This window comes from Trichosurus vulpecula, chromosome 3, assembly GCF_011100635.1.
Source record: "Trichosurus vulpecula isolate mTriVul1 chromosome 3, mTriVul1.pri, whole genome shotgun sequence".
NCBI lineage: Eukaryota > Metazoa > Chordata > Mammalia > Diprotodontia > Phalangeridae > Trichosurus > Trichosurus vulpecula.
This window is the reverse complement of record NC_050575.1, coordinates 129095753-129118018: the sequence shown is the minus strand read 5'-3', so window position 1 is coordinate 129118018 and position 22266 is coordinate 129095753. Positions and strand designations below refer to the sequence as shown.

General features: G+C 43.8%; 2 protein-coding genes across 2 annotated transcripts; one reads left to right on the top strand and one right to left on the bottom strand.

Moving 5' to 3' along the window:
• The first annotated feature begins 327 nt into the window (after positions 1-327).
• Positions 328-4723, top strand: RPL35 (ribosomal protein L35). The gene is made up of 4 exons (XM_036753097.1): positions 328-395; positions 1296-1432; positions 2107-2188; positions 4534-4723. Exons 1-4 carry the CDS (start codon positions 393-395, stop codon positions 4681-4683), a joined length of 372 nt encoding a protein of 123 aa, XP_036608992.1. The 5' UTR covers positions 328-392; the 3' UTR covers positions 4684-4723.
• A 190-nt stretch (positions 4724-4913) lies between these two features.
• WDR38 (WD repeat domain 38) lies at positions 4914-21821 on the bottom strand. The gene is made up of 9 exons (XM_036749817.1): positions 21615-21821; positions 18715-18835; positions 13958-14074; positions 10520-10691; positions 9770-9850; positions 6835-6967; positions 6596-6745; positions 5512-5559; positions 4914-5204 (listed from the first exon to the last, which is right to left on the bottom strand). Exons 1-9 carry the CDS (start codon positions 21819-21821, stop codon positions 4914-4916), a joined length of 1320 nt encoding a protein of 439 aa, XP_036605712.1.
• Between the last annotated feature and the right edge of the window lie 445 nt (positions 21822-22266).

Here is a 22266-nt window from a genome sequence, read left to right as displayed (position 1 = left end):
TCCTGTGTTCCCACATAACATGTCTATCAGTAAGACTGGACCGCTAGGTATGTGGAGGTCAGGAATGTGTAAAGAATACTGGAAAGGTAGGATTGATTGATTGATTTTGCAGAAGGAAAAAACTGAGGCCATATACTATGTTCTAAAGGTGAGTTCCAAGTTGTTCAGAGAAATTCAATGGGGAGGAATTCCTCCTCCTCCTCCTCCTCCTCCTCCCCCTCCCCTTTCTAACCCGACCCCTTTCCTGGGCGGACTGTACCATTCTTCGCACATCTCACCCTTCTTCTCTTTTGGCTTGGTCGCGCCCGTGACCCGGTAGTAGTTCTCAGGGTGGGCCCCTCCCCCTTCCTCTTTCCCCTCGGAGGCCGTGGCGGTGTGTCTGATCGGCGATCATGGTGAGATCTGCGTGGGGAATCCGCCGCCATCCTCGGGCTCCGGAGCCCCCCGGCCCGCGCCGCACCCGGGGGTCTCCTGCCTGGGCTCCGATGGCGGGAGGTGGAGGCTCCGGAGCCGCGGGCCGGGGCGCTGCGGACTCCTGACGAGCCTCCAGCGGCGGTCTCCGGGACCTTTGGCCTCTGCGCCAGCTCCTCCGGCTTTAGGGAGGGTGGCGGGGAGGGAAGAGGGGGCGCGGGGCTGGGAGCCGCGGCCGCCGCCGAGCCCGGGGCCCGTCGTGTCCTTTCCAGGCCTCGCTTTCCTACTGGAAAAAATGAAGGGGCGGGTGGCTCGGCCGAGGCTCTGAGGGCCATTCCAGCTGTGACATGGCCCGATCACGTAACCAGGAAGGGAGGAACCAAGCGGCAGTGTGCCCGCGACAGCCCTGAGGAAGCCCCTAAAGGCTGAGGGATTTGTCCGGTGTGCAGCCAGTGCGAGGCGGAGCCAGAAGTCATCGTATCCATTAATCCTTTCCAGTTAACCTGTTTTTCCCATCTTTGTAAAGCCCTGGTTGTACTCTCATTTTAGTAGAACCATGAACTTGGGCTTTAGGAAACCTGGGTTCAAAATGTGATTCCAGCACTAGGACAAGTTAGTACATCTTGGTTTCTTCTGTAAAATGGAAATGGGGGGGGGGGGTGAAGAGAGTATTATTCCTGCTGCTTTCCTATCTTAGAGATTATGTTAAATGTTTTGAAGGTGGTTGGCTTTCTGGGAGAAAATGGGCCCAGGGTTTCTCCTATCCTTTCGCCAGTAAATGTAACCATTTACTCCTCATTGGGAGCCTTCTGCTGTTCTTCGATCCCCCCAGCCTAATCCTTTGGCCTACTTAAATTCCTAATCTCTTTTGCTTCTGACTTTAGGCAAAAATCAAGGCCAGGGATCTTCGTGGGAAGAAGAAGGAGGAGCTCCTCAAACAGTTGGATGATTTAAAGGTGGAACTTTCCCAGTTGAGAGTGGCCAAGGTCACTGGAGGAGCTGCATCCAAGCTATCTAAGATGTGAGTATTTTCAATTCCTAGAGGAACTTAGCGGTGAGATGGAGTTATGTAACTTGCTGTTCCTCTAGTTTTCAGGGTGCACTCCTTTAGCTTGTGACCTGAGTTATGGAAAATATACTGTTAGAACTGGAAAGGGCCTTTAGAACATAGGTGGTTAGAATGCATTGGAGTAAACTTGTAGTTGAGTCTTGGTTCTGCCACTCAGTCACTTATTGGGGCCTCAGCTTCCTCTAACATAAGAGGTTTAGTTAACTGATCTTTAGATTCTGTCCTCCAAAATCTGGTGTCTGTTTTAAGAAATCTATCTGTGAAATAACAAAGATCGAGAAACAGCCTGTTTCAGTGAAAATATAAAGAGCACCATATTCAGCCACTAACAAGCATGTGCCCTTGAACAGAACCATTTCCTCCATGGGTTTCAGTTTCCTTCATCTATAAAGTTGGACCAGGTTTTTTTCAACCTCATTCCATGTTCTGAGATCTTTGTTTTACATTCTAAGACAGTTCGTGGTTCTCTGATTGAACTTTCTATGTAGAAATACATTGCTCCAGCAAATGTTGATTGAGCATCTTGGTTTTGTTCTGGGGCAGACTGCTGATAGCCTAAAGTATATAGTGTGCACCATGGCCCTGTTTTTCCTTGCCTCCTAAGCTGAAGTCTCTTTTATTAATAGCCGAGTTGTCCGAAAATCTATTGCCCGAGTCCTAACTGTCATCAATCAGACACAGAAAGAGAACCTCAGGAAATTCTATAAGGTAAGTTGAGCTCTGAGAAGTTTAGTCTCTCTGTCTTGTGTTAAAGTCAACTTGAGCTGCAAGACACACACCCAGCACTGCTCTGACTTACAGAGAAAGTGTGAATTTGATCTTGCTACAGAATTCTCCTGCTGGGAAGCATAAAAACTGTTTTTTTTTGTGTACTCAGTGAGCTTTCCAGAAGGTACAGTTTACATTTCTTCGTTCTTTGCCTAAGGTGGTTTGAATGGAACCAGGCACTTGAGAAGGGTCGCAGAAAAGGAAATTAAGGAAATGGGTGCATGTGAAACTTTTCATTTCATGCCAGTTTAATAAAAGTAAAGGTGTATTCTGATGGAATAAATAATAGGTGCCAGTTACAAAGGAGGCAGGCTTTAGGTAACAGTAAGAAGATTTTCCCAGGGAAGACTGCTTTGGGTATAAGTTTTTCTATCACTGGGTATATTTGAGCCAAGGCTGGAACACACTGCGGGAAGAGGAATCACAAAACCTGTGATCCAATTCATCCTAAATGATATTTAAGAGGTCCTCCTTTCGCCTCTGCTTGGAACATTTTTGGTCAGTCTATTTGCTAGATTTTTCCCTTCTATCCAGCCACAAAAAGGAACAATTTTTGCTTTCAGGTAGCTTGGATTATATTTGGTAGTTTTAATACGGACAGAGATAAGTAGATGTAAACTGATTTGAGGGCTGAAAAGATACCATTAGATTGGGGCATTCCAGGTATGCATAAAGTCACACAGGTATTAAATGACAGAGCCAGGAAGTGAACCTAGGTCTCCCAGTTCCAAAATCAGCATCCTTTCCACTGCATAATTGGGTAGGAGGTTTGGAGTGCAAACCAGACAGCAGCTAGTTGTTCAGTTTGACCAAAATGAACATGAAACAAAAGGAAATTAGTCTGGAGCCACATTGTGAAAGGCCCTCAAAGAAAAGTTGCAGAGTTTGTATTTATTCTAGAGGCAGTTTGTAGCCACTGAAGATTCTTGAGCGATCAAGAGCCATACCTTGGGAAAATGGTTTTGGTAGCTGCGTTAAAAAATGGAACAAGGAAATGTGTTGGGAGCTGAAATAGTGTGATGTTAGTGGGAATAGAAGGATATCAACATGAGAGCTTGCAGAAATAAAATGAATGGCATTCAACAACTGCCTGGTTGGCTAGGAGGGGTGGTGGGATTAAGGGAGAGGGAAGAAATAGGATTTATTCTTGAGTCTGTAAACCTGAGTACTTGAGCATTGTGCTATCAGCACAAATAGGGAGTAGATTTTTCTCTCGAGGATCAAGCAGAACAAATTGAGTTCATCTTCTACAATAGCCTTTCAGTATTTGAAAGAAATATTTATGCCTTTTCAGGTTCTTTAAACCAGTCTTAATTTCTGGCATGATCTGTAATCACCTCACCAACCTGGTCAACCCATCTGGATGTTCTCCAGTTTTAACATTCTTCCTAAAATGCAGCATCCAGAACTGAACATTACATTCTGTCCTGCTAGCCCAGAATCCAGTGTAGTATCTCACCTCCCTTTTCATAGACACTGTGTTTCCCATGGCGGGGGGGGAGCTGCCATGTCATAGTATTGATTCATTAAGCTCCCAGCCCAATCAGATAAATAGGGAGGGAGGTGGGAGTTGCAAAAAGGAAGAGCTCTCTTCAGGCTGACGTCCTCTGGTTAAGCTTCCTGGATGTGGAATGGGACCTCAGTGCTAAAGGATTTATTTAGTCCATGTGCAGTAGCATGGCAGAAGCACTGGTGGGAGGAATGATTGAATTAGGACAAGGCTTCTAAATTTTTTCCACTTGTGATTCCTTCAGTACTTCCTAAACTGTAGGTCATGATCCCTTGAGGGGTCACAACCCACATACAGTTTAAGGAGCACTGAATTAGGAGACCATTGCCTCTGTCTCCAGTTAGATATATGAACTCAGGTCACTTCTGGGCCCCCCATTCCTTAGCTTTAAAACACAGCAAACACTAAGGGAAGACAATAGGATTCTAGACTTAGAGGACCTGGATTCAAATTCGTTTAATTCTGTATCTACCTGTCAGACAAATGAGAGGCTTTCCAGTTCTAAAACTATAGCCATTTCAAGCCAATGTGCTGAGGCCTTTGTTTGAATCACGGTTCTGCCAGTAACCATGACCTTGGACCAGTAATTTCTCTTCCCTTGGTCTAAAATTTGAAAAACTGATTTTGGACTAGATATTGAAGGTCCTTATAGTTTTGACTTTCACGATTTCATAAGCCTGGAAACATGGCAGCCCTTTCAGGAATCACTAAAATTAATGCCTTCTGGCCATCTCATTTATACATTGAGGGTCATGACTTATTTTCTCAAAAACAGGGCAAGAAATACAAGCCTCTGGACCTTAGGCCCAAGAAGACCCGTGCCATGCGCCGCAGGCTTAATAAGCACGAGGAAAGCCTGAAGACCAAAAAACAGCAGAGGAAGGAACGCCTGTACCCCCTTCGGAAATTTGCTGTTAAGGCATGATTTGTTAAGGTGCTCAATAAAAAGAAATTATTATAACCTGTGCAGTGCTGAAGTTCAGTTCTTGGTCCCTTTTAAGAAGCTTGAGGCTGAAGTGTGTTCACTCTTTGTTGGCTACCATGGAGGGTATTCATTTCATAAGAAGACTTAGTTTCTCTTGATAGTTGAATTTAAGGTTAACCGCAGTGCTGTTTCTTTTAAACTCCTTATCACCTGACTTAGGTCTTAGATTTTCAGTGTTCTTTTCCTAAGGTGGAAATGGTGCTGCTTTTAACTCTCTTCATTTTGGCTCCTGGTTCCGGGTAATGTAGACTTGGATTGCTTATTTCAGTGGTCTTGAAGCAGCTGTCACTTAGAGCTGACTTTGGGGTTGCCGAATGATTCATCTGACAGCGCTTGGAATATTCTCCAAGTACTTGATGATCTGCAATTCCTTCTCCGAATATTCGGTGATCAGCCGACCCTGAAACCAACAACTTCCCATCTGGGGTAAAAGCGCAGACGTGGGCCACTTCTAAAACTCCCTGCCAAAAAATAAAGTAGAAACAGCTCTGGGCTGGGAATCAGAAGACCTGGTCTCGAGTCCCATTTCTACCGCTAAGCAGCTGGATGACCCTGGCAAAGTCACTTCTATCTCATTCATTCCTCTTTAAAAGTTTTGGATTAGATGACCTTGAAAATTCTAGTTCTAACGTTCTATAAAAGTGATTAACTTGTTTCCCACTACACGGCTTGGATGCTCCAGGAAACAGTTCATTGATTGGATTATATAACTTGCTGACTTAAACCATACTGTTTTCTACCCTCACATGCCCACCTGCTGTATCTTACCCTTAGGCTCTCTGTGCATTTTCCAGTCGTACAATCCCAGATTTTAACCTATTTAAAAGGGGAAAAATGTCAATAGGATATTGGGACTTAGAAGACCTAGCTTTGAGTCCTACACGTAGATCAAGTGAAATCATGTGTGAGCCATTACTACATGGTCTATATGCTTTTAAATTTACCTTCTTGTTATAGAAATAACCTGAACATTGAAAAGCAAGTCAGTTAAAGTGTAGACTAAATCCTTGACAAGCTGTACACATTTCCTACAGAGAAGCAAGGTAATAATGGAGTGTACTTGGGGTCTGGTTTTAACACACTAGCTTGTGATAGCGTGCAAACTCTTTCACTGAACCTGTCTCTGTCATCAGTTAGGATTGGACTAGGTTCCCTTCTAAGATCTCCAGCTCTGCTGGCCTGAATGGTGAATAATCTGCCTCTGATACACCTCCTGTGGCTGGAGGAAGCCTGGAAGCTTTTGCAGAGCTGCCTGACCAGCCTTGCTGAGCTTTACCAGGCAACAACCAGGAATGAAGCAGGTGAGGTGATAGACAGGATGAAAGCCATGTAGGCCATTCTGTAGAGCCAGCAGCTGCTTTGGCCGCAGCTCACATGGGATTCAAAGGATTTTTCCTCACAGCAACCTTGTGTAAGCTGACTGCACTTATCCCATTTAGGTCATAGGATCAAAATGTAGCTTCAGGCATAGATGGTGCTTTTGAGGTCATCTAGCCCAGTAGTGCCAAACTCAAATAGAGACAGGCCACTTATTGATTTAGAAAACCACATATCTCTTTTATTGTGTTTTTATTTATTTTGCTAAATATCTCCCAGTTACATTTTAATGAGATTTGGGCCTCAGGAATGCTTAACACCTCTGATATGTAGCCCAACTACCTTATCTTACAGTTTGAAGCCTGCTTCCTTATCAGACATGAGGTCTCATAGTTAGAGCCAGGATTTGAATTCAGTTCCTTTGTTTCCAAAGCCAGCCCTTGCCATAGTACCATAGTACCAGACCTATGTGTAGGGTAGCCAGGCTCCAGTCCAGGAGTCGGGTCCTTGGCTGAGAAAAAATGGTCAGGATTACCAACTCGGAGTACTCTGAGCTAGCCATGCGAAGCCCATCAGCAGAGAAGGCCATGCTCTTCACCCAGGTCAGATGTCCTAAGAGTTTAGCGAGGAGCTTCCCTGTCTCAGGCTTCCAGATGCGGATCGTTTTGTCCCAGGAACCTGAGGCCTGTGGGACAAGTGGGAGTGTTTTGTCAATGGTCTTTCCTGGGAAGCCTTCCCTCCTTCCCAAGAGAAAGGAAGAGAATCCTAGCTTACCAAGAGCCCAGATGGGGAGAAACACACGCAGCTGACATTTCCTTTGTGGCCTTCCAGTACTTTTTTGTTAATCTTATCCAATGTGCGCAGATCCCAGACTTGAACTGTAGAATCCCAGGAGCCAGTAGCCTGTCTCAAAGACATGTGATATGAGCTTTGGAGAAAGGACCATCTTATCTATGTTCTAAGATTCAACATTCTGAGGCAATGGCTGCCGCTGGCCAACCACTAAGGAAGGGATGGGAGAGAGCTGGGTCTTCATAAAATGACGGGCAGTAATTGATCCAAATCCTTCCCTCAGAGTCAGAGCGGCCCTTTATCTGCATGGAAGCCCTTCATGGCTACACACAAGGTTATTACAAATATAAGATGACAATGCCAACTAAATTAATAGTTGGTATACCAAGCAAACTGGTTTGCCAAAGTAAACCAAAGGATAACTTTAGAACCAGACAAAATTAGTCCGGAGGGGCAAAAGTTAGAAGATTGGAAAAGAGGAGGGTAGTGCCACATCTGGAACTAGACAAAAAGAAAAGCTGTAATCAAATCTCAAAACAAGTAGAAAAATTGACTAATGGAACACAAAATAAACAAGACTTAGGTGTAGTCTAACAGTGGCCCAGTGGGGGCTGGGGATGGGTAGAGATAGGTTTTTGACCAAAACTTGGGAAAATTGAGAAGCAGCCTTATTTCACACCCTCTACCACCAAAAGCACCAAATGAGTACTAATATATAGTATATATACTATACTATATAGAGTGTGTAGTCCATATACTCTAAATATAAAAGAAGCAGATTAAGGAAAAATACCATTCACAACTGTATCTAGAAGAGTTCTGGGCATGTGGGCCATCAGATAAAACAGGCAGTTTTGATTACACAAAAATGAAAAGCCTTTGCACAAGCAATAAAACAAAGGAAACTACTGGAGGGAAACCTAGCAAATTTCTCTAAGATCTTATATTCAAGATACATAGGAATTACAAGTATTAAGTAAGTATTACTTACAAGTATTTAAGAATACAAGTCATTCCCCAAAAGATAGGAATAGGCAATATTCAAAAGCAGAAATGCAAGTTCTCAATAACCATAGGTAAAAAAAAAAAAAATACTTCCAGAGAAAGGCACATTAGAACAATTCTAAGGTTCTGCCTCGTGGACAAAAATGACCAAACAAAGGAAAATGCCAATAAGGGAAAAGTGGGGGAAGAACAGGGTGGCAGCAGGTCTGTACAAACAGCTATATTAATGAACTGTTAGTTGAGCTGGGAATTGGGTCAACCATTAACATTAACATGCACTCTAGGAATAGGGACCAAACCTGTGATTTCCTGGTCAGGATCCTCCTTAATTTGTATTCTTAAAGAGCTGACTAAGGGGCAGTTAGGTGGCACAGTGGATAGAACACCAGCCCTGGAGTGGGGAGGATCTGAGTTCAACTTGACCTTAGACACTAGCTGTGTGACCCTGGGCAAGTTACTTAACTCCAATTGCCTTCCTCCCACCCCACCAAAAAAAGTTGACTAGAACATGGCAATTTGCCCGGGTCAACAAGCCAGTATGTGTCAAAGGAAAGATGTGAGCCCAGGTCTCCCTTGCTCTGAGATTAGGTCTTTAACCTCATGGTGCCTTTCATACAAATTGTACCACATAAAATGAAAAAATAGGATAAATGCAGAGAAACCTGAGAAAATTTGTAAGAATGAATGCAGAGTGAAGTCAGCAGAACCAGAAGCATAACAATTTACACGGTGACCACGATAATGTAAAGGAAAATAAAAGTTTAAGAACTTTGAGCAAAATCATGGCTTCAAAGGATTGAAGATTAGACATTCATCCCAGCCCTTGGCAGAGAGTTGCACCAGAGAGATGCAAAGTAAGATACATTTTCAGATGTGACCCGCATCTCCATTTGCTTTTCTTGGCTATCTATTTTGGAGGGCTGGAGAAGTTTTAAAGAAAAAATTGGTGGGTAGTGATACTGATGGGGAAGAAAAAAAAGAATCAAGAAACATTGAAAAAATACACAGGAGAGAGAGCAGGATGTACTGAAGGGGACCAAGACTAGCAGGTTAATTTTGTTACCACCAAGTTAAATGTAACACACATTTTTAAAAAACATTGTATATAACAGAAGTGTACAGTTTCCCATATCACCCTCTCTTTCTGTTCTTTGTATGCTAAAGTGTTGATGTCGATGTTTGTTGAATTAATAATAAAAAGAGAATTTAAACAACACAAAGATACAGGTTATGCCATCCACACTAGCCATCTTTCTCATCCTCATCCCCCTCTCACTGGAATCTTAGCTTCTACCCCAAGATGACTGGGTTCTGATAGGTGAACATTCACATTTTCTTGCCCAGAATCAGGATATCACCCACCCCACCTCGTGGCTATTCCCAAACCCTGGCACTGTGGGCAGTGAGGTGATACAGGGAGAAGAACCCTGGGCCTGGAGTCATGAAGACCTGAATTCCGATCCTGTCTCAGACGTTTACTAGCTGTGTGAACACTGAGTTCACAAACAAGTGACTTAACCTGTTTCCCTCAGTTTTCTCAACTGTAAAACGTCGATAACAATACTTACCTCTCAGGCTTGGTTTGCACCTGTTTGTACCTGGCATGTAGGAGACACTACATAAATGCTTATTCCCTTCCCTGTTTAATACAGTACCAGACACATAGTAAGCACTTCATAATTATTTTATCATTCTTTTTAAAGCCACATTCAAGCACAGCCATCAAAGAGAGAGGCAATCCTACAAAGCAGAAAGAATCTAGGATTCAGGATCAAGGAATAGACTTGTGATTTCATTGGTACCGGGGTGTGTGCAAATAAAATGGAAAAGTGCCAGTTAATCCATGCAAAGGTAACTATTGAAGGCCAAGGTGCCCACCACTACATGTGCTGAAGAGGGAGGTCACACTTACAAGATATTCTGAATTGGGAGAAAAGTCACTGCTTTGGATGGCATCCTGATGTCCAAGGAGTTGAGTGATGGTTCGGCCCGTCTAAAGGGAAAGGAAAATCTGTCTAAATATACACATCAAACTAGTACACTTGCAAAGGAGATACATGAGAAGTAAGGGATGTTGAAGATCATCTAGTTCAGTGCCCTCTTTGTCGATGATGAAACTCCGCCTCAAAGAGGTTGTGACTTGCCCAAGGTATCCTGTCCAAGACCCTTTCCACTATGCTCTTCTGCCTCTTAGATGCATTCCCACCAGAAAACAAATAACTAAAGCAAGGTTGACCATTGTCACCATTTCTCTTTGACATAGTTGAGAAATCCTAGTTCTAAGATCCCTTTCAGCTGTTATGAATGGTTTCCGTGTTCTAATCTTCCTTATGCTAAAATCTGATTAACTTTTATTCCTCAGATAATACTCCTAATACTTTTGATTTCTCTGTTCATTTCAACTCCCCTGCCCCCAGTGAAATTAGTGTATAAAGTACATGTATTAAGGGACTGTTTGTAGAATAATGGTTCTTGATGTAATATGACCAAGTGTTCCCTCATTAGGTGAGTTTGGTTTTAGTGAATCTATATTAACTGAGTTTCTTAGGGTAGACTGTGTAGGGCTTCTTGGGGGAAAAGCCCTATTCCTGGGGAGCCCAGTTCCTTAAATCCCCCCCTCCCCCTTGCCCCTGCCACACCCAGTCTTCCCCCATCCCCATACCTGCACTTCCCAGAGTATAGCCTTGTGGTCCCAGCCTCCAGATGCCAGCTGTTTGGAGTCTGGGCTGAAGCTGACCGTCTCCACACCCCGGGAGTGACCTGGAAGACCCCAGTGCAAGACAAAGTACGTAAAATACAAACAATGAGCCCCCAGCACTGACCTCCTGCCCAGTCTGTGGCATAAAAGGAGTGACTTAAGGCAGAGGGAAGGTGGCAATTAGGCTTCTCTTGCCATAGACTCAGTGGGGTGACTTTTTAAGTGAACATGTACGATATGCCTTAGAGGGCTGGAGGTAAGAGCCAGGCTGTGAGACTCACTGTGTGACCTGGGGTCGCCTATTCACCGACAACCTCCCGAAGTTTTATAAGAATGAAAGTGAGCCCTGATCTCATACTTGGGATTGGGACTCCTTTGGAAGTGATGAGGGAATTCCGAGGACGGTCAGTCACTTTGAGGGCACAGGACCTCCCTTCCTTGAGGCCTTGCCCACTTCTGCCTATCCCCAGCTCTGGATACTTGATATGAACCCAGAGAACCCTGGGGAGCTCTCAAATGAATAATAGAAGCTTGCTTTGAAAGTACTTCAAGTTTCACCAGGAATGATTACCTCACACTAACTCTGAGCCATGCGTGTGTGTGTGTGTGTGTGTGTGTGTATGTATGTGTATATATATATATATGTATGTGTGTGTGTATATATACATATGTGTGTATATATATGTGTGTATGTATATATGTGTGTGTATGTATATATGTGTGTATATGTGTGTGTGTATATATACATGTATATATGTATATGTATATATGTATTTTGGGTGTGCCTCACAGGATCACTCATCATTTTCTGGATGATAAAACTGAGGTAATGAAAGGTAAAGAAATTCACCAAAATCACAAGTACAGGATGGAGGAGACTTGCTTGAGAAAGATCTAGGGGTGTTAGTGGACCATAAATTCAAGGTGAGTCAACAGTATGATGTGGTAGTAAAAGGAAAAAAGCAAAAGCAAAATCATAATGTGATCTCGAGCTGAATTAAGAGCACAGCAGCTTTTTGGAAGAAGGAGGTGATGGTATCTCTGTATTGGGCCCTTCTCAGGATTCATCTGGAATATTGTGCTCAGTTTTAGGCTGTTGTTCCTTCTTTTCAAAGATAATGACATTATAGGGTGATATCTTGGCTCAAATGTGAATTGGACTTAAGTGAGGCAGAGTTGCACAAAGTCATCAGCCATTCTCTCTCTCTCTCTCTCTCTCTCTCTCTCTCTCTCTCTCTCTCTCTCTCTCTCTCTCCCCTAGAGTCATTGAAGTCCAGTGGCAGGACAAAAGTCAAGATGACTGGCATTGGCTTGGGATGCAGTAAATGACCTTGGTGTCTTTGATGACTGTCCAAACTCGAAGTGCTCCACAGTGTTTGCTTCCACCCCCCATCTCGGCAGACAGGCTAAAGCAGGTCAAGGAAACTGACAGGCCTCAAATATGTCAGTGAGTTAGGGTGATGTCTATCCCAAGCATCTGAAGACTTCCCTCTGAAGAATGGGTGGATGGAAACAATTTGTTCCAATTCTAGGCGACATGGTTTAAGAAGAACATAATCAGTTGATGAGTGTTCAGAGGAGGGTAATCAGAATGGTGAAGGGCCTTGAGTTCATTTCATAAATAATCAACAGCAAGCATTTATTAAATAAATGTTTTCCATGTGCCAGGCACCAGCTAAACTCGGGATAGAAGGATCAGTTGAAGAAACTGGAGGTGGTAAGAATGGGGTGGGATGGGACGGGGGAGAATATGATAATTGTCTTCAAGCATTTGAAAGATAGATTGTAGAAGATGGATTAGCCTTGTTTTGTTTGACCCAGAGGAGAAATGGGTAGAAGTTGAGAATAAGACAAATGTAGATTTGATGTCAGGAATTTATCTCAGAGCTGCCTTAGGGGGTGGTGAGTCCCCCTTCTGGAGGTCTCCAAGCAGCAACTGCATGACTAATGATCAGGTATGGTATGGTGAGGATTCCCGGTACTTGAACTGGAACTTGGACTCTAAGCCCAGTCTTTTCACCTCAGCAGGAGAGAACAGGAGACCTGGATTGGAATCCTGAGAAAAATGAATTTAAGAGAAGTTATCTTTTTGGAGGCAATCAGGGTTAAGTGACTTGCCCAGGGTCACACAGCTAGTAAGTGTCTGATGCCAGATTTGAACTCAGGTACTCCTGACTCCAGGGCTGCAGTCACTATACCACTTAGCTACCCCAAGAAGTTATGTTTTGACCTAACCTTTTAAATTTCAAGGTGACAGAGCCATTGGCACTCAAAGCCAAGTATCTCTACTCTAAGTTCAATGTCTTTTTTTTAATAAAGGGAGGACTAAACCAGACCTTGGGGAGAAAGAAGGAGTTCCCAAGTATCCTTGGAAGGGGGCAGGAACTGTCCCAGTTTGAAGCCTACAGGAGGCTCCTGTCAGGAGCAATGAGTGCCCTGGGATTCTTTGGGGCTCCAAGAAGAACTCTGAACTCTTTCTACCCTCCTGGTTTCTCTTCTGACCAGGACCCAGCCTAGCTCCTGCTGTTTGTTGGATCAGCATAGGACTTAAGAGCTGGAAGAGACCTTGGAGGTTATCTAGTCTGAGGGTGGCAAACAACAATAGCTCAAGGGCCAAATTCAGCCTGCTGCCTGTTGAACTAAGAATGGTTTTTATGTTTTAAGATTTAAAATAAATTCAAAACCATTGTTAGCTTTGGTTGTTGTTCAGTCACTTTCAGTCATGTCCAACTCTTCAAGATCCCATCTGAGGTTTTCTTGGCAGAGATACTGAAGTGGTTTGCCATTGCCTTCTTTGGCTTATTTTACAAATGAGGAAACTAAGGCAAACAGGGTTAAGTGACTTACCCAGGGTCACATAGCTAGTAAGTGTCTGAGGCTGGATTTGAACTCAGAAAGATGAATCTTCCTGATTCCAGGCCCAGCACTCTATTATTAGCTTGAGGGATGTACAGAAACAGACCTGGGTCAGGCCTCAGGCCATAGTTTGCTGACCCTTTATCTGGTCCAGTGTTTTCCTTTTACAGCTGAGAAACCTGAGGCCCAGAAAGGTTGTGACTTGTTTGATGGCACACAGGAAGAAGTATTCTGGGCCACCTCCAGTCATCCTGATCTATATCCGGCCACTGGACCCAGATGGCTCTGGAGGCGAAAGTGAGGCTGGTGACTCTGCACTTCCCTCCCTCACTTAATTCCAATTTACTTGAATGTCATGGCACCTTCCTCGTGTCACGGTCCTCTTTGAGAACGAAGGACAAACAGCAAGCAGAAGTATTAGAAAAGGATTCAAACCCAAGTCCTCTGATCGACACCAAACTCTATCTGAAACCAGTGGTGATCACCCAGCCCAAGGGTCTTCCTCCCTGCCTCTGCCTCCCCACCCTAGTCTCTGATCCAGGTCACCTCTCAGAACCTGGAGGCATTTGGTGGTTTGGGCATCCCACAGCCGGACTGTGCAGTCACGAGAGGCACTCGCAAAGAATTTGCCATCAGAAGAGAATCTGCAGAATAACACCGGACCTGGAAAAGAGAGAAAACAGAACTGGGCCCATTGTGTTGGGAGCTCCCAATAGAATTAGAAAGAGTAGGCTCCCCAGGGAATGACCAAGTGTGTGTAGGCTCCAGGAAAATGTGCCCCCAGTGGCCTTTCCTGGAATGGGCCACAGGGACCTGAGCTCTTGGGAAAGAGGCCCAATATGCTGGCTTCCTGTAGGTCAGCTAAGTGATGGGCATCCTCTAAGGCTGAAGAAAGCCTGCTTTTCTGTATGCTGCTTAGATCCTAGGACCTAGCCCCTAGCCCTAGAGACTTTCCCTGTAAAACCCAAGAAGTTAATGACATAAACCCCATCCAACAGGGTGATATCAATGGAATTGCAAGAATAGGTCATAGTAATTGAGATTTTTGAAGGGACCCATTGAGGCCCCTCATTTTACAGTTGAAGAAATTGAGGCATATAGAGGGAAAGAGGCTTGCCCAAGGTAACACAGCTAGTAAGAGATCCTAAGAATGTATTAATAGTATCCAAGACTAAGGAATTAGTAGTCCTACTGTGCTCTCCCCTGGTAAGCTTCATCTGGAGTGCTGTGCTTAGTTCTGTAGGCCACATTTTTTAGGAAGGCCAGTGACAAGGTGGAAGGGGTCCAGAGGAGGGCAAGCAGAATGGTGAGAGCATGAAGACCATGCCAGGGGAAGATGGTTAGCCTGGGGAAAAGAAGACTTAGTGGGGACGGGTAGCTAGGGGGCAAAGTGCATGAAGTGCTGGACCTGGACCCAGGAAGAAGACAAGACCTGAGTCCAAATCCTGCCTCAGACCCTCATTAGCTACGTGCCTTATGGCAAGTCATTTAACATCTGCTTCCATTTCATCATCTCTGAAATGAGAATGGTAGCGATACTATCTCCGAGCTATTTTGAGGTTCAAATGAGATATTTGTAAAGTACATTGCTAACCTTAAAGTGCTAGAGAAATGCTAGTTAGTATAACTATTATAGTGGTCTTCAAGCATTTGAAGGGGCAAGTACACTTGTTATGCTTGGCTCAGCCAAGCAGGATTGGGAGTAATGGCGGGGGGGGGGGGCAGGGAGAGACAGAGAGAGACAGAGACAGAGACAGAGAGGGAGGGAGGGAGACACAGAGAGACAAAGACAGAGAAGAGAGACAGAAACAGATAGAGATGGGCAGAGACAGAGACTGAGAAATCCTTCAACACTGATGGTCTGTGGTTTGGTCAGTGTCGCTGAATTTAGTCACTCCATTCACTAACACAGATCCCCTTACTTCCAACTGCCTTAGGGCAGTTGATATGGCTGAAAAAATTCATACCCCAATGTCCAAATCTTACTACTGGTGACCTGATCTAGGCTCGTTTTCTGACAACAGACCCTTCACAGTGATGTTCTCATTGCTGGGTTTTTATTCCAGCCTGTAAGGGCCTGTCCAAGTTTATGCTCTGCTGCCATAGTTTCCAAGGAACCAAGGCCACAGCTACGAGACATCAGAGGAAGATTTTAGTGGGCAGCTACATAGATATTGTGAAAAATGAGGGGAACTGTACTCCAGACTTATTTTTAATCAACGAAAAGGAGCTGAGAAGAACTTTGGGAAGCCTCTTTGGGAAACACTAGGCATAACACAGTTCATTCATTAGATTTTTTTAAATTAAAGAATGTTTTAAATTTTTAAAAAAATCTACTTTTTCTGCCTCTCAGCTCCTTTCCTCATTGAAAAACAAAACAAAAGAAAACTCTTGCAAAAATACTCATAGTTAAGCAAAACAAATTTCTACATTGGCCATGTCCAAAAAATTAATTTCAAGCTGAGTCCATCAACCTCCCTTGAAATAGGTGGGTAGCATGCTTCATTTCATCATGGATCTCTCTGGAATTATGGTTGGTCATCTCATTATTTAGAATTTTTTAAAATTATATTTTATTTTTCCAATTACATGTAAAACAATTTTTAATATTCATTTTAAAAAATTTTGAGTTCCAAATTCTCCTTCCCTCCTTACTTCCCTCCTTTGAGAAGGTAATCAATTTGATATAGATTATACATGTGCAGTCAGGCAAAACATATTTTCATATTAGTCATGTTACTAAGGAAAACACAGACCAAAAAAAAAAAAAACCCAAAAAAATAAAGTTAAAAAAAAGTATGCTTCAATCTGCATTCAGATTCCACCAGTTTTTCCTCTAGAGGTGAATAGCATGTTTCTTCATGAGTCCTTTGGAATTGTCTTGGGTCATTGTATTGCTAAGAATAGCCAAGTCATTCACAGTTGATCACTGTACAACATTGCTGTTACTGTGTACAATGTTCTCCTAGTTCTGCTTCCTTCACTTTGCATCAATTCATATAAGTCTTCCCAGGTTTTTCTGGAATCTTCCCATGCATCATTTCTTATAGCACAATAGTACTCCATTACAATCATATACCACAACTTGTTCAGCCATTCCCCAACTGATGGGCACTCCCTCAATTTGCATTTGTTGGAATTCTGAAATCTTTTCAAAGTTGTTTGTCTTTACAATGTTGTTGTTATATTGATTGGTCTTCCAGTTCTGTTTACTTCACTGTGTGTCTATCTACTCCTACAAGTCTTCCCAGGCTTCCCTGAAACTACCCCTTTCATCATTTCTTACAGGACAATAGTATTCCCTAATTGATAGGAACCTCTTTAATTTCTATTTCTTTGTCAGTACAAAAAGAATTGCCATAAATATTTTGTACATATTGGCCTTTTCCCTCTTTTTTGATGTCTTTGAAGTGTAGGTCTGCTATTGATTGATATTCCTAGAGAAGAGTTCATAGTTGAGTGATTTTGGGGGCATAGATCCAAATCATTTTCCAGAACGGTTGGACCAGTTTACAACTCTACCAACATTGCCTCAATGTGCCTGTTTTTCTACAGCCCCTCAAAAATTTTTCATTTTTCTTTTTTTGTTAACTTTGCAATCTGATGGAAATGAGGTAGAACTTCAGAGTTGCTTTAATTTGCATTTCTCTAATTTTTAAGTGATTTAGAAGATTTTTTTCATATGGCTATATTGATAGCTTGGATTTTCTTCTCTTGAGAACTGTCTGTTCAAACCTTTGACTATCAATTGGGGAATGGCTCTTATCTTATAAATCTGAGCCAGTGCTCATATATCTAGGAAATGAGATCCTAATCAGAGAAACTTAGTGCAAATTTTTCTTCTGAGTTATCTGTTTCTCTTCTAATTTTAGCTGCATTGGTTTTGTTTGTGCAAAAACTTTTTAATTTTACTTAATCAAAATTGTCCTTTTTATCTTTTGTTATCCTCACTATCCATAGATCAGAAAAGCAGTTTCTTCCTTTCTCATCTAATTTGTAAGATGTTACGCCTTTTATGTCTAAGACATTTATTCATTATCACACAGACTTCAAAAAAGAAAATTTTTAGAAGTCTGGAGAAAGGACAGGTAAGATAAAATCTCATGGCCAAAGGATCTAAAAAAAAGTTCCCAAGAATGAAATTATAACAATGCAATTTAGAATTATCTCAATAAGAAAGGGGGATGTCTAAAAAGTCTGACATTACTGTACAATAAGCTCCACTGAGTTTAAATTAAAAGGGGCAAGTTAGAATGGAGAATGAATCCAAAAGGGTCTTGTCAGAAGAATGTCATGAAGGTCATATATAACCCCAGAGTAAGCTAAAGTTTGTGAATTAAGATAAGGCAACAAAAGATGGGTTTTAACGGGGAAAAGCTATTTTCAGAGCAATGATAAAAGCTCACTCAGAAAATGCTTTCCTCATGAGGACCCTGGGAAAGTGGGGGGAGGGGTGGTTTGCAATATTATCTCCTTTTTACAGATGAAGCAGCTGAGGTTCAAAGGTAAGTGCCTTGCCCAAAGAGACAGCCACAAATGGGGAAGCCTGGATTTGAAGAGTCTTCTGACTATTCAATCAGGCAGTCTCCTTCTCCAGGACCATGCAAGCAAGGGGAGGATTGGGGCTGCTGGGAATGAATGGTACTATTGATGTTAATAAAAGGAAGTCAGAACCACTCCAAACCTAATTTTTTTTTCCTTTCCTTTCTGTTAAGGAGAGGCAGTTGTGAGGGTGGAAAGGTCCTAAGGACCCTTGGAACAGAATGTTAGATCTGGAAGGGATCTGAGATCATTAGTTAATACCTTGTTATAAAGAGGAGGAAAGTTGAGAGATGGGCTCCAAACACTTCTGTCTTACAACCCCAGCAAAATTCAAACGCTCTGACAGCTGGACCAGCAAGAACCAAAGACCTAGAGAGCCTCACTACAGTGATGGACAGGAGGTTTTCTGACTTCCCAGTACTCTCCTGAGGGCAGTCTGAGCCCCAAAGTGTCTGGTCCGAGGGTGCTGGAAAAAGCTCACCTCTATTCCCCACTGCACTCCCTCCTCCTTTCCCCTGGAGCCCCCTGATGCGGTTCCAACTCGCGATCGGAGTGTCAGCCTCTGGCGCAGCAATGGGGGAAGCTTGGCAGGGAGAAGTGGGCACCTATCCCTGACGGCCGGGGCCCACCTGCAGTTAGTCATGCCACAGTACACGGATCCCGGGGCGATGTTGGACAAGCAAGCCAGAGGGTAGAGGCGGGAGTACGGAAGTAGGAGGGGTGGGGGATGAGACACCCGTTGGGACGCCCGCTCCGCCCACCTTTGTGGCCCTGCAGCTTCCGCAGCAAATTCCCAGTCCGAGCCCCCCACATGTACACCTTGTTGTCATCACAGCACGTGAGGAGGATCCGGGTGTCCGGGGAGAAGGCGCACGAATTGACCTGGGAGGGAAGAATTCTATTGGATTCCGTTCCGAAAGGAAGTAGCCAGATAGCCTGGAAAGAATGCCTGGCTCAGAGGCGACCCTGAGTGTGGGTCATTCCATCTTTCTAGGTCTCTGCTTCCTCCTGCAAAGTGAGGAGGTTGGATTAAACCAAGAAAGGCTCGAAATCCGTGATAAAGTTTTAATTGACTTGTGACCTCCGTCATCAAGGTATTCCCTCCGTGCCGACACACTTTCATTCCACAATTTAATTCGATTTCAAAATTCCCCTAAGTTCGATGGTTCAACAATTTAATTCAGTAATTCCACTCACCAAGCTCCATGAAAACAGTGCCTTATGTAAACTTCTGTCCTTCAACAGCGCAAAGAGTAGGTGCTAAATAAATGCTTATAAAATTTAATTTAACTGCTGGGTACTGCGGAATACACCTCTGCCTTGGTCCTTTTCTGTCTGTCTCTGTTTTTTTGTCTGTGTTTCTAGTCTCTGTCTCTCTCTCTGTGTCTCTCTGTGTCTGTCTCTTTTATCTCTCTGTCTGTTTCTGTCTCTCTGTGTGTCTCTTTCTCTGTGTCTGTGTCTACCAGTATCTCTCTTTCTCTCTCTCTGACTTTATGATTTTATCAGCTCAGTCAAGTCGATGCTTAGGATTCCCAAATCTTTATACCCAGCCCTTCTGTTTCCAGAGTGCCAGTCTATCATCAGCCATGTTCTAGACATTTCTAATTGGATTCTCATCTTCTGGCTCTCCAATCCATAATCTCCCTTAAAACAGAGATCTGACCATGTTATTCCCCCTCTCAACTAACTTTCTGTGGTTCCTTATTATCTCTAAGCTAAAACTCAAACTCCTCCATTTAGCATTTTTAAAGCCCTAATTTACAATCTGTCTCAAGTCTACCTTCTTCCTCAATTATTTCCCGTGGCTCCCCTTTGTTACTCCCCCATATGTTTCAGCCAATTGCCCTACTTACTCTCCCCACACTTAGCCAGCCATCTTCCCACCTCAGTCCCTCCTTACCTTTACTTCCTAGAATCTCTATCTCTTCCTTCCAGGCCCAGTTTCTGAACCACCTCCTACAGGAAGCTATTCCTGATCTCCCTTGTTACTGACCTCTCTAAATCTCAAATTATAATGAGTATATTTATCTGCTTACATACTGCATTTTCCTAGTAAAATTTAAACACCCCAAGGGCAGGGATTCCTTTCGTGTTTTTATCTCTAGCAAAAGTGCCGCACAAACAGTGCTTAACCAATGCTTTTGGGATTGGTTTGATTGGAAAGTTAAAAAAAAATTTAGTTAAAACAGTTCCAGCTTTCATGACACTCATGTGGGGAATGACAAGAGAATGACAGTGATACTTGTTCTCATTTCTACACCAGCTTTATGGTTTACACAACCTTTTCTCATATCCAGTCTGTGAGGCAGATCATGCAAGTGCCCCTTGACAGTGAAGGAAACCAGCTGGTTTGTGAAGTGCCTTGCCCAAGATTACCTAGCTAGTAAATTCCAGGATCAGGGGGAAAACCCAGGCCCCTTGACCAAATCCAGAGGTCTCTCCATCTTACTGTGCTGCTGCTTCCAGGTCCTGGGCAAAGAAGAGTGGACCTAGAAGTCTTATGACCTGGGTTAGATTCCTGACAGTGTTACTTCTTAGCTGGATGGCCTGGGAGCCACTTCACCCTTATGAGCCTCCTTTTTCTTCATCCTATGCAATGAGGAGTTCAGACCAAATGATCTCTGAAGTCCCCTTGGGCTCTTCCATGCTAATCTTCTGACTTTTTAAGATGTTTCCTATGGCATCATCACATTTTGACAAATACACAAACAATTATAATACATAATAACATCTAAGTGACTTGCATTTGTGTAAGGTGTTACATGAGGTCTGAGGAGACTGGGGAGGGGGAAGTCGAGGAGTATGTCAGGGAAGAAGGGGCTTTGAACTAGGGTTTAAAGGATGGACAGGAAAGGAAAATATTACAGGTCAAGGAGATAACGTGAGCAAAGGCATGCATAGTGGGAAAGCATGAGAGACATTTGCTGGCTGTTGAGTCCAGTTCGGCTGAAGCATAGAATAATACAAGGAAAGAAAGAATATAAAGCTGGAAAAGTAGGGGTGATGTCTGATGGTAAATGGCCTTGAATGCCAGGAGGAGGAGTAGTCTGAACATTATTGAGAAGGCAATAGGAAACTATTGAAAGGTTTTGAGCAAAGGAGTGATATGAGCAGATCTATGCATAAAAACATATGCATAAGCAATTCACTTCCTTTTGCTGGGCTTCAGTGACCTCCTCAGTAAAATGAGAGAGCTGAACTAGAGGACCTAGAAGACCTCCTCCAGTTCTATCCTATTAGTTCCTATAAGATTATTCCACCTAGCTGCAAGGTAAGTTGATTAGAAGGGCAGCCAGGCCATCTTAGGAGGCCATGTCGATTGTCCAATGAGTGATAAGGTGATCGGAGCTGGAATCGTGGTAGAGACAGTAGAAAGGGGTCGAACATACGGTTTGGGTATATGAAATGATGGAAAGGAAAGTGTCTGAGATAAAAACACCAAGGCCTGGAGATGCGAGGGTTCCCCGGACGGCAACAGGGAAGTCAGGAGAGGCAGCAAGTTAACGGAAAAATTAGACGAGGGTGAGCTGGGAATGGGGAAGGCAGAAAGAGGCAGGACAGCCCAAGCAGCGCCTGGGAGAGGGGTATGTGCTGTCCTGGGGGCCCAGGTAGCCCCCTCCGATAGCCAGGGCTTTGACCTCCATCCACATCCCCCGCTTACCTCCCCTTTGTGACGACTGAAATATTTTATACTGCCCACGGTCAAAGGCGCCCAGACCTTTTCGGCTGGTGAGGGAGGGGTCTGGGTGGAGGTCGTTGATGTGGTTTCAGATCTAGCCTTGTGGGGGCTTCGATCGTGGGGGCTTCGATCGCCGGTCTTCCCCTGCGCCGCGGGCATCTCTCTGTTGGTGACTGCCGACCTGGGCATGCTAAGGCTGTTCTAGGGGAGCAAGGGGTGGGGAGGGGGATGTGTATGCTGGGGTCTCCATGGTGACCGCCCCGCCCTGTTTCCTCCCCTTCGCTCTGCTCCTCTCCTCCGAAGTCCGGCTTAACTCCACCAGGGGGTGCCGTCAGCCTTCCTAAGCAGCAGCTATTAAACGCTTAGTGTGTACTGAGAATCCCTGGGCTGTATGCGGGAGATACAGGAGAACCCCAGGCTTCGTAAATTTTAGGGCACACACACACACATATGTACATATACATACACGCACACATATAGAGAAGCAGAATGGTAGAGTGGAGAATACACTACTGGGCTTGGGATCAAGTCCTGGCTATGACACTGAATATGTAACTCAGAACCTGAGCCAGCCTCCCATATGGTCCCTCCTTGAGCCTCTCAGTTTACTGATCTGTAAAAATGAGGACAATAA

Coding starts and splice junctions, on each gene's coding strand:
- RPL35 (XM_036753097.1), top strand. Junction 1,433..2,106: donor GCATCCAAGCTATCTAAGAT/GTGAGTATTTTC, acceptor TTTTATTAATAG/CCGAGTTGTCCGAAAATCTA. Junction 2,189..4,533: donor ACCTCAGGAAATTCTATAAG/GTAAGTTGAGCT, acceptor TCTCAAAAACAG/GGCAAGAAATACAAGCCTCT.
- WDR38 (XM_036749817.1), bottom strand. CDS start 21,821: ATGCCCAGGTCGGCAGTCACCAACAGAGAGATGCCCGCGGCGCAGGGG. Junction 18,836..21,614: donor TCAGTCGTCACAAAGGGGAG/GTAAGCGGGGGA, acceptor CTTCCCTCCCAG/GTCAATTCGTGCGCCTTCTC. Junction 6,746..6,834: donor TCTCCCCATCTGGGCTCTTG/GTAAGCTAGGAT, acceptor CTTGTCCCACAG/GCCTCAGGTTCCTGGGACAA.